This window comes from Eschrichtius robustus, chromosome 3 (genome assembly GCF_028021215.1).
Source record: "Eschrichtius robustus isolate mEscRob2 chromosome 3, mEscRob2.pri, whole genome shotgun sequence".
NCBI classification, from domain to species: domain Eukaryota; kingdom Metazoa; phylum Chordata; class Mammalia; order Artiodactyla; family Eschrichtiidae; genus Eschrichtius; species Eschrichtius robustus.
This window is the reverse complement of record NC_090826.1, coordinates 83,447,343-83,459,868: the sequence shown is the minus strand read 5'-3', so window position 1 is coordinate 83,459,868 and position 12,526 is coordinate 83,447,343. Positions and strand designations below refer to the sequence as shown.

Genomic DNA, 12,526 nt, shown 5'->3' with positions numbered 1-12,526 from the left:
AGTTCATCAGTTTTTCATTAGAGTTCTGAAAATGCTTATTCATTCAGTTCAGCAGTACAGTCAGTTACCAGAAACCTGTACTTGTCAGAGTCTTTTCCATGAATTTCTTGAAGATGAAACCCTTTTATAGGAACATATTTGCAAAAGCAAATTAAATAACCAAATTATGATTTACCTAGAGAAGCTGCCTCATTCCACATAGTACATTTATTTTTAATGCCAACAGATAACTATTGGCACTAAATTAATGCCAATAGATAACTTCTTAAGCAGAGAGTAAATCATACAACCCATGTTTATGTCTATTATTATGGTACCATTATAGTGGTATGTGAGATTGTTACGTCTATTCACAGATATCAAATTAGCTGAATGCTTTGATGAGCTTTATTTTCAATTTTATACTTTATTAATTTAATTGCAATCATTCAGGACTGCTAATTAGCCAAACAACAAATGCATGTTTTTTTAAAAAAAAACACCTTTACCACACTCACTAGTTTTATCTAACAAGGCTTCAAACTATCTTAATATGCATAATAGTTCCCAATGGAGAGCACAACCATCAGTTATCCAGACCATTTTATCCTAATGCCTATGGAAGGCTATATTCTTAAAAGAGATGCCTAAAACAAAAGTTATTTCCTCATGAAAAGAATGTTATGATAAAAGCCATATTCTTAAGCAAGGGCCTTATGTCTAATTTTTTGTAGAAATGACTACAAATGTCATTTATAAACAACTCTAACATTCTGTAAAAAAATCACTCCAAAAAAAATAACAATAGGGAAATACAGTACCCATTTTGCATAAAATTTAATTTGCCATATATAACTCTAAAGAAAATTATAAAGAGCACCTATCTTTCTTCTTCATAACTCCAGTTTAGGGAATTCCCTGGGAGTCCAATGGTTAGGACTCCATGCTTCCACTGCAGTGGGCATGGGCTCAATCCCTGGTCAGGGAACTAAGATCCTGCAAGCTGCGTGGTGAGGCCAATAAAATAATAATAATAATAATTCCAGTTTATATTTTATTGCAACAGATTAGAAGGTGGTGATATTCATCATCCATGACCGAAAAAGGAAGACCATTCCCCACTGACTCCACAGCAGAAACATCACAGAGGAGGAAGGATTCTGACTGGCCCAGTACGGATCAAATGCCTAGCCCTATCGTCAGAGTGCCAAATATCACCAGAAGGAAAGGTGTGAAAAGGTACCAGGTAAGTTAAAGATGAGAACCAATACAACCCCCAAAAGGTATCATTTAAAAGAAAGGTTATAGTGATATAAATACATTGTTCTATACTTACTCCTGTCCGGTAACTTATTGACAAAATATACAGAAAGAATACCAATTAAATGTGCAGGATCTATTGTATAGCACAGGAAACTCTATTCAATGTCTGAGGTGACCTAAATGGGAAGGAAATCCAAAAAAGAGGGGATATATGTACACGTATAGCTGATTTGCTTTGCTATACAGTAGAAACTAACACAACATTGTAAAGCAACTATACTCCAATAAAAATTTTTTTTAAAAATGTGCATGATGAAAAAAAATTTAGGAGAAAGTGATGTGCCCAAACAAAGATAAGTTGTAAATACCCACACCCAGGTTTAAAAAAAAAAATCAAACAGCAAGCTAAGAAGGGGAAAGAAAGGGAAAACAACTGTGCAAGCTAAAATATGAGTGATGAATACTGACTGTCACAAAAATGAATGTAACCTCACCTACTGTAACAAAAGTTTTGGATTTACAAAGCAGGTAACAGCCCACTCCACTCTGTCAGTCAGACCACACTTAGAATAATGAATTCAGTTTCAGACCTCCCTTTAAGGGGTGGAGAAATAGAGTATCATATTCAGGAAGAAACAACTGAAAAAACACAGAGGACTGAAACCATGTCACATAAAAGTAACTTAAATACTTCCCAACTCTGAATGAGTCTATCAATTCTAAAGGTTTCTTTAGGGAGATTTTCGTAGGCATATTTGAGGAAATTTTTATGAAGGCTCAATAGTTACTGAGAACCTAACAATGGGATGTTTTGCTGTCCTTTGGCAAGCACAGGGAAAGCTAAAGCTATCTTCTATTTACTGAGCTTTGTTCCAGCTACTGAGTTAGGACATTTTCTCATTTAATCCTCACAACTACTGATTAAGTAAATACTATTATCCCTGTTCTACAGATGAGAAAACTGAGGCTTAAAGAGGTTGAGTAAATTGACCAAGATCACAGATCTAGCAGACGGCTGAATAAAAACCTGAACCCATATCTAACACCAAAGACCATGTTTGATACTATGCTGAGTGCTTCCATAATAAAGACAGGTTTCTGCATATAAAAATATGCATTCTTGGAAATTAAAATAATCCTGAGACATTATTTTACACCTCTAAAGTAGTTCCCCCTCCAAAAAAATTCAAACATCCCTTAATGATGTTAGAGAATTAAATTAGCACTCATTCATAGTATTCTATGACACAATTATTAAAAAGTAATATGTGGAATTTGTGTAGCTCCAGAATGTTTATGCTTTCCTTTTCCACAAACACTAAAGAAAGCTTATAACCTTCCTTCATTAATCCTAATTCTGACAATTTATTCCAAGGAAATAATTCAGCAGAGACAGAAATGTTCACTCACAAACACATACAGTATTATCTGTAAAAATTACAGAAGCTATCTAGATACCAAATATTTAAGGGTAAAATAAATTATGATATAGTCACACAAAGGAGTATTTATGTATTTCTTTTAAAACATAGTAATGAGGTTCATCTAGAAACACAGGAATGATGTCTATGCTTTAAATGAAAATAGCAAACCATGTATATAACTGTGTAAAAATATATGCATATAAATAATAAAAGATAATAAAAATAAAACAATATGTGTGTTATGGTGATGACATTATGCATGATTTTTTAATAGATCTTTATTGGAGTATAACTGCTTCACAATACTGTGTTAGTGTCTGTTGTACACCAAAGTACATGATTTTTAATTTCTTAAAATTGTCTTTAATGTTTCCACTCTATTGTTAACTGTCAAAAGCAGGTTATAAAATAATGATACTATTTTTATAAATTTCTAAGACTTGCTTTACCCATGCATATAGAAGGGGCCCAGCTCCTATAGAGCTCATAATATATACTTCAGGAGACAACATTTACATTTGTAGCAAGAAAAAAATTGTTATTTAAAACAAACAGTAACCACAGCTCTAAGAAAAATGGGAGGGAAAACAGTGAGGATGTATGGGGAAAGAGAATTCCAGGCAGGGGAATAGCAACTGCAAAAGCCCTAAAACGGAATGCCTGGCCAATGATGCTAATGTGCCCAAAGCTGAGAAGTTTAATTATAATAATTAAACAGTCAGTACCTAGTTACCCCCAGCATACCACAGGCAGCTGCACAGTTCTGAGAACATGACCTGCATCAGTTGGTTTCTGTATAGAGCTGCTTTTCCTGGCAAATCCTTTAAGGCCTTCTTTACCTATAGCTGCTTAAGCATCTCCTTTTTATTCTGAGGAGCCATATGATGAACCCTACAACATCCACTCATGGTTCATCCTAAGGGTCTCATGCAACTCCAGCCCCTCACCTGACACACGCCTGTACTTTGCAGAACGTTCAGTGAGCCTGTGAAACTGAGAAAAGTGAAGCCAGCCCCTTCTAAAGCTTGATTTGAAAGGAGCAGATCTCAAGAAGGAAAGCTGAATTCAGGTATGCAGGAAAGCGGTAGGGAGGTTAGTGGGGAGACAGTACAGGGAGTAGAAGCTAGAGATAGGAAAACATCCAAGGGGTACAGAAAAGACACAGCAACAGGCCACAGGGCTGAGGCTCAGGGGAAAATAGCCAACAAATTTACAACAGTGGGAATGTACAAGAAACTTGTAAATAAAAGAACTACTCCATTTTAAGATGTTCCCTATGTTGCAATATAATCCCTGCCACTACTCCCAAATTTTCAGTAAAGCTCTACTACAAATACCTGCTTTGTGACTGATGCTTTGGAGGAATCAAGGCAGATACCAAAATGACAGGCTCAAGAGACAACATACAAGTGGGATCTAAAATAGAGCAGAAGCATAGAAGTAAGGCATGACTAAGAGAAACACAAGCTCCCTGAAACTCTCCAAAAATATTTGGTTATTCCTACCATCTATAGATTGGGGCTTTGAAAAAGGACAAAGGACCACCCCATAAGCTGGTGGCCATGGCTACATTCTGATGGCTAACAACTAGATCATACCCAGTCAAACAATTAATAGATGAAAAAAGAAAAGTACCTAAATACATGGTTCATAGATTAAAAAGGGTTGTTTAAAATTACTTCATGGAAAAGGTGACCTTGACGTAACCCTTAAAGGGTAAGAGTTGAAGAACAGAGGATACAGGAAGAGATATTCCAGGTATGGCTCATATCATGAATAAGGCTCCAAAGCCAGGAATGAGTGTGGCCTGTTCAGAAAACAGTGCAGAAACTGGCCTATTTGGAACAGAGGGTAGTCACTGGCAGGCAATGGAATAAAAGATTAGCCAGGTAAGGTGAGACCAGATAAAGGAAGGTTCTGAAATCCAGGAAGAGAAATCTGAACTTTGACAAGCATTCATGGGAAGAGAAAGAAAACTGCTTTGTTCTGTTTTTGTTCTTTGTTTGGTTTTTTTAAGATCATAAAATAGTTTGGCAATGTAGACTGGTCTCTTCTCTGCCTTCTAAAACTGGCCCACTGATTTCCTACCCTTCCCTACCCCCAGTTCCTGTTATATAATCTCAGGTACACAACTATCACTTCTCTGAAGATAATGCCTTTACTCATGTTTGTACTAGTACCCCATCTCCAACTGCCTGTCAGACAATTACCCTTAAAAATTCTTCAACTATCCTACATCATTTGTCCACCCTATAAATACTTACTGAATGTCTATCCTATGACATGTGCAAACTAGGAATTTAAAGATGACTCAGTCCATGCCCTCCAGAAACTCACAGTCTGATGCAGGTAGAAGCCAAGAAAATAAACTACCATACAGAGTGGTAACTAGAGTAGGGGAATGCTTAGAGCAGCCTGAGAGCAGAGGACAACAGCATCAGTTTGGAGATCAGGAAAAGACAGGAAAGTGCTAACTGAACTGAGTCTTGAAGGTAAATAAACATCAAAGTGTGGGAAGAAGTGGTGGGGATGACAGTGATTACAATAAGACTGCAACAGCTGGGCAGAGCCTGTCCTACTCAGAGTGTGTTAATTCCATATGGCTGGCTGAGCAGAAGCAGCAAAGGACCGGATCATGAACATCATTCACTCATGCTAAGAATTTTGTATTTTAGAATAGCTGAAAGATTTTAATGAAGAAATAACATGATTATATTTGTGTTTGGACTGAAAGAGTACCACCAAGCTTCTTCCTCCCATAAAATGCAACAAAAATCTGATAAGGGCTGCTACTGACATTCAATTTATCTCCAGTTATTCATTCCTACCCTCTTTCTAGGCTTAGCTCACATCCTTCATAAAACCTTCCCTAACTCTTCCCAAACACATTAATCTCTTCTTTCTCAGAATTTTTAAGGCATGACTGTCTGTACACTGCATTGTCATCATCTTACATTTTTAACTAATTCACACTTAAAGATGTCATATTTTTTTTAATGTATGCGTAACACACACACACACCTCTCCATCCCATAGCACCTAGTAATACAACAGTCTCAAACAGATACTTCCTTTGAACTGAAATACATGGTCTCCTTTATCCATGAGTAAAAAGATTCCACTATTCCCCATATAAATAATAAACAAAATAAGATGTATGATTAAGCAAAACTAGGGTGAAAAAGGTTAGTACGGTGGTCACGTAGAATGCATAAAGAGAACTTTCTGGGGAGATGAAAATGTTCTAATTTATTAAATGGATGTGTTATACTATTGTATCCATTTATTTAAAAAATGTACAAGATGTGCACAGTTCAATATATATAAATTTTACCTAAAGATCTGTAAAAATAAGGGGTGGGGAGCAAGGAGCTATAAGAAACAAGAATGGTAGAATGTTAATGGTACTTCTTGTGTGAAGTGTATAGGAGGTCCATCATATTATTCTGCTTACTTTGAATATGTGTGAAATTTTCCATAATAAAAAGTATATTTCACCCAGTCAAGTCATATATAACTAAAAAATTACTCAGAATATTAAATTACTCATTCTCCCAATGTCTGGAATAAAATGACACTGTAACTTTTTAAAGTGATTTTATTATCTTTATTAACTATCTGGTTCTAAGGAATATCTTCTAAGACAAATCTACTGTCAATAGCATAGACAAATAAAGGTCAAGCAGTCACAGGTTCCTTAATTAGGCACTAGATAGCAAAATTAATTAGCCCTGTTACCAAAGCTACCCGAAAAGCCAGTAAAATATAAAGTTAGAATTTTCTGATCTTCAAGCTATGAGGCCAAAGATAGCAACTGAAAGATATCCAAATGATTCTGGAAGTATATTATCTACAAAGATAGATTTGACACCATTCTTAATGGTTTTATAGTAATTCAACCATTTTACCTCAGTAATTTAAACATCAGGCTTATCTGCTCATAATTTGCATTCTCCTCCCGCAAACTAATGTGTAAAATAAAGATTTTCCTTACTACTGCCAGTGCAAAAGATTAACAACAATCTTTTGTTCAGTAAATTAACTGTTGCATAATTTAATCCCCCAAAAAGTTTACAAAGTTTCTCAAAAAGAGGTTTGTAAAGCGTTTTATATAATAATGAATAAACACTTAATTTAATACAACTGATTACATTATACCGTCTTGCTATTATTGCTACTATTTCCCATTAGATTATGTTTAAAATTTCCCTCACTCAATAATCTACGGCCTTATTAATCAGTAACTACTTTAGCTGTGACTGGAAGGGACTTGAAGAGAGCTTCTGGGTTGCTGATAGTATTTTTATCTGGGTGCAGATGAGGGTGATGATTACATGAGTGAGTTCTATTTGTGAAAACTCTTCAAGCTCTACACTTATGTGTATTTTTCTACAAGTATGTAATACTCCAATAAAACAAAGTTTTTAATTAAAAAAATCATAAAAGCAAGCCAGAGCTGTTAGGGCTGTCCTCAAATCCCCCTCTCCCATACTAAAACACCTGTTCTATGCACTAAAACACTTCTCTGCAAAAATGTAATTCCAAGTTATTTTATAGCACTCAGCATTTTCTTTTGGCATATTCCCAGATAACAAATAACTTCCATTTGCAACTGGGAGATCAGAAAGCAGATCTAACAGAAAATTTTGTTTATATTTTCCAGAATAAATCATTTTAAAAGCAAACTGAAGAGAAGAAAAGTGAATAGGTACTGTACTGTCCTGACAAAGAAGCAAATCATTTTCAACTTTGTTAAGCAGATTTAGGAAGGAAAAGAAAGACCACTGCTTCAGACTAATAAGATAAAGAAGCCAGGGGAAGGTTAGTAAGAACTTCAAGGGAAGGAAGGCCACTTGTCAGTGTTTTAGTCCAAAATCTACTACTAATAAGATACATTAGGCAAATCAAAACAGAAGGCAACAGTATCTGCCCAAAGAAATGAAGTAAAATGGATGAAAGCACGATGCTAAGATTTAATACGAAATATCCAATAGTAGCAAGAATGCTTGGGAAGTAGCCTTTCCTCATTCATTTGAAGGAAAGTGACTCCCAGCAAATAAAAAATTATGTCTTGTAACGCCACAACAGTAACTCAATTCTCTCTCTTCCTTCTCTAATCTTATCATCTCCCAAAGTTAAATTTAAACATTAAAATTCTCGAGGGAGAAGCAGCGGAATATAATCAAAAGGAATCTGGACCCTTATCTAGAACACACATTCACCTTCCACCTGCGAGTCAGGGAAACGAACCTTGCCCTCCAAATACCTCGGAACCGATTCAGCTTTTCCGATGAAATGCTAGGGCGTTCACTGACCAACTCGAAGGGGACACCACTTTAGAAAGCAACTTTGCCAACTGGACGCAGGACAGTTCACACGAACCATCCTCGCGACTTTCAACAGCAACTACTAAGGAATCGTGCCAAACCTCACTCATCCAATGACTTAGACAACAGCCTCCAGTCTGGTGAGTCCAATCCCCATCCTCAAATCACACATACACGTCCACAAAGCAAATCCACGGTCTGTCAGGAGATGAGATGGCAAAACAAGAATACACCCAGAAAGTTGATGCAAAAAGGAGGTGGTGGTGTTGATACAAAAAAAGGGAGGACATCAGGGGCGACGGCCTCGGGGCAGAGGCATGGGTTTGCTAGCGGGCGCAGGAAAAAGATTCGCACACCCGGGGGCAGAGTGAGCAGCCGGACAGGCCGGCGGAGCGCAGGGAGCACGGGGGACGCCCGCGCCGCGGGGACACCGGACATCCTGACATTGGAGCCTGGCAGCGGCCGCAGCCGGCCCCCTCTCCGCTTGACCCCGCGGGGCAAAGGGACTCGTCCGCCGGGCGAAGAAGAAGAGAGCGCGGGGAGCTCACGTTCGGGCCCGGGAAGGCGGCGCGGCCACGGGCCTTCTTACCCGTGCAGGCCGAGGGCGCGGCGCCGCTTGTGGAGCAGGCAAAGCAGCAGGAACGCCATCCCCGCCAGCGAGGAGTTTCGCACGGTCAGGTACTTGCTGAAGGCCGCCATGGCACAGCCTGTGCTAGCGAGACGGGGACAGGCACGGGGACGCGGCGACGACTACCGTAGTGCAGGAAGCGCGGGGGAGACTGGGAGGAGAGGAGCGCGCCGGGGGCGGGCGGTGCCGGCAGCGCAGGACCGCCCCCTGGCGCGCGCCGCCGCACCGGCCGCGCGCCGGAGCCCACCACGGCCTCTGGCTCGTGGGGAGCGCGCGCGGACGTCACGGAGGCCGGAAAGGTCCCGGGACGCGCTCTGCGCACGCGTGGACCCTCGCAGGGTCTCCGGGAACGCGGGCTCAGAGACGGCCCTGGGCCTCCCTCTGCTGCTCCTGGCTACTGCTGGGTTACCGTGTCGCCCCTGCCTCGCCCCTACCCACCACCTCCGCGCGCACACACGCGCAGGCTTTCACAACAACTGGAAAAGCGGGCCTGGCCTGCGCCGGGGGCTTGGTGGGACCTGCCACTCCACCTCCAGGATGGGCCGTTACCACCCTCTTAAAGGAGCCAGGAAGAAGGGGAACGGCCCCGTCACAGAGCATTTACACAAAACTGAGGGCACAGTAATCCTTTAGATGAAAACAGCTGTCGGGAACTCTCCGAGGTGTACGGAAATGTGGAAAGAATGACTACAAATCAAAAACCTTTAGCCAAGCCGGTGTTTTCTAAACCATAGATTATAATCTCTAGGGGACTGTGATATCGGTTTGATAGATGGAAACCACCACTTTTTTTTTTTAATGAAATCTAGAAGAGTAGAACACAATAGAACAATCTCAGTGCATTACATGTAAAGGAGTTGTTTTGAGAAAGTTTTATACCAGTCTTTTGTATCTATGTGTCCCGAGGAGTGATACAAAATGTATTTCTTAATGTGGATCTGATCAAACAAAAAGTTTGAGAAACACTGTTCTTTGCAGAGGGACATTCAGACATAACAAGAGTGCATTGTATTAATGCTGGCTTTACTCTCAGAATCAGAAGGGCATTACAGATTACAGCATTCTTCTGTCAGGCCCTATGATACAGAATTGCTTATCCTTAGCATTTAGACTCGGGTATGTACAGTGACTAGCGAGTCCCTGTCTTTAGTTGAGGAAACGAGAAAAAAGTATGTCAGAAAATAAGTACATAAAACCTTGCATAATACACATATTAAAGTAGCCCACAAAACAGTGGTTTCCTAGGTGTTTTCTCAATATAAATTGGTAGTTGCCTAATAAAGATTACAAGAGTCATCAGGAAGACAAGAGGGAAAGTTACTAATTCACTAATAAGTTGCATAGTACTGTGAAAGCGTTAGGGACCTTGGGAGAAAGTGACTGTGCCATCTTGGAGTTTGTAGCACTGAAGGAAGGGCATGCAAGGTTAGTCCAAAACATGTCTAAATAAATAGATTATATTTTAAAGAAAAGATATATTTAGGAAGTAGACTATAGTTCAGAGGAGAGATAAGAATGACTCATTGGGCAAGATATTCTAAAAGATACCCTTGTTCAAGGAGCATGAGTGAGTCTTAAAAAATGAAATTAGTTAATAATGAGCTCAAATAATTTTAGTTGTTCATAAAGCCCATCATATAAAGACCACCCATCATATAAAGACCACCATCATATAAAGACCATCATATAAAGACCACAAACCTGTAACCCAACAAAGTTAGGTTTATTAACTTGCTGTGGCAAAGGAAAGCACATAGCAGAGGAAACAGAGGAATTGTGGGTATGTCTCCAAAAAAGGGAAGAAATGGGGATCATTATGGTATCAGGGGAAGGGAAGAGTTTAGGTAGACTCTAAATGAAACAGTACTTAATAGGCTCAGAGCAAATCAGATCTGTATGTAAAGGGGTTAATATCAGACCTGGGTTGAGAAGCAGACTAGTGGTTCTATTTTCTTGAAAGATAAATTTAAGATTAATGTAGAGTATTGTGTCCAAACCCCCGCACTGAAAATTGAAGCCAATTCTCTAAATCAAAGTGACCTGGAGGGTATACAACCCCCAGGCAAGAAAGGAATGTTCTGTTCTCACTAATATGAGTTCCAAACAATGAAGTTTCTGTCAACCTAGGATTTTAGAGACGGTTCCTTAGCACTGTGTCCTTTGATAATTAACCAAAGCAATTTTTCGGATTTATACTTTATAATACTAAATGATTTTTTTTAAGTGTGAATTAATTGGGAGATCTTCAGGAGCTCTGATTTTTAAAGAATTTGAACTATTGGGAATAGGGAGGAGAGGGGCATATGGAGCTAGGGAATCTAGAAAGCCTCTTGAAGAGATGTTGTGACAGCCAGCCTCCAACACTGTCCCAGATGATCCTTGCTTCCTGGTATTTATGCCTTTCTGTAATCTCCCTCATGCTAGGACTGGTCTGTGTAACCGAAAGAGTATGGCAAAAGTGATGGTATGTCACTTCTGAAACCAGATCATAAAAGGCAATGTGGTTCCCGCCTTGGTCTCTCAGATTGCTGCTGCTGGGGAAGCCAGCTGCCGCAGAGAACGAATAGCCCTAGGGAAGAACTGAGGACTCCTACCAAGAGCCAGCACCAGGTTCCCAGCCTTGGATGCAGATCTGCCATCCCCAGTCAAGCCTCAGATGACTGCAGCCTCATGAGCCATCCCAAGCCAGAACACTCAACCAAGACGCTCCTAAATTCCTGACTCACACAAACTGTAGGAGATAACAAATGCTGGTCGTTGCTTCAAACTACTAAATTTTGGAGTAATATGTTATGCAGCTGATGTGATTTGGGCCAGGCCTTGAAAAATGGATGGAAGAAAAGGGCTTTAGGAGAAGATATAATAGGAGCAAAGCTACAGAGACAAGAAGGTACAAAGCAGATTCAGGAAGATGATTAACTCTGGTGTGGATGGAGGTTCAAGAAGGGGTGTGAAATGAGAGAAAAGGATGAAATGTTTAATGGAAGATCTAAAACACTAAGTTAACCAGGTGGGATTTTATTCTGCATGTAAGAGGGAGTATTGCAGGTTTGGGGGAAGGGTAGTGACCTCAGCTATCATTTAAGGAAGACCATGCTAGTGGCAGTGTGTAGGACAGATTGAAGGAGCGAAACATCAAGTAGAGAAACCAGTTTGAACACTCTTGAAATAATCTAGGTAAAATGTTGTGGGCATCTGAGAGAGTGCAGCACAGAGCAAACAAGAAGGAAAGGACTTTGTTGATTCAAGTTGGGTGGGGATGGGTGAGATCATTACTTAGTAGGAAGAAAATTTTTTATTAACTCTGAAATTTCCTGGTTGAGTGCCTGAGAGGATAATAATATTTACCAGAGAGCAGGGGCACAGAAATGGCACATGCTTGTCAGGAAAGATATTGAGATGCAGATGAATAAATTCCTCACTGGTTCCTCATCACCAAGATAAACCCCAAGATCCTTAGCATCTTACAGAAAGGCAGTTATGATATAAGCTCTGCCTACCTCTTTGAATTCCTAACTTGGCACTCTTCCACTCCAACAGGTATATTCTACCCCTGCCCCAGGACACACTTCTATTCCCCTCTGTGGTTTTCCCTCGAGTATGCTATTCCTTCTACCTGAAATACCAATCCCGTTCTGCCCTAACATCCTTTAAGATGAAGCTTTGATGGTCTCCGACCCCAAACTGTTTTCTGACCACTTCCCCCCACTGCCACCCCCACTCCCTGCAAAGTTAATCACTCCCCCCTTTGTACTACTTATGTTCATATGTAATTCTATTAATGTATAGTAGGGTGTCCGGGAGGCAGATCTTAAAACTTTTTTAAAGAGAAACAGCCAATCATTTCTCTGACAAGGTAAACACCTCTAGTCACAAGGAACAGTTCATCTTTGCTTAGAAAAGAA

The 12,526-nt window shown here is 39.8% G+C and overlaps 1 protein-coding gene across 1 annotated transcript in view; it reads right to left on the bottom strand.

Moving 5' to 3' along the window:
* Positions 1-8,779, bottom strand: part of ABCD3 (ATP binding cassette subfamily D member 3) — an 81,568-nt gene extending 72,789 nt beyond the window's left edge. The window contains exon 1 of the mRNA XM_068540359.1: positions 8,583-8,779. Coding sequence (XP_068396460.1) covers positions 8,583-8,692 — 110 coding nt within the window. The 5' untranslated portion in view covers positions 8,693-8,779. The remainder of the gene's footprint in view (positions 1-8,582) is intronic.
* Positions 8,780-12,526: the final 3,747 nt, after the last annotated feature.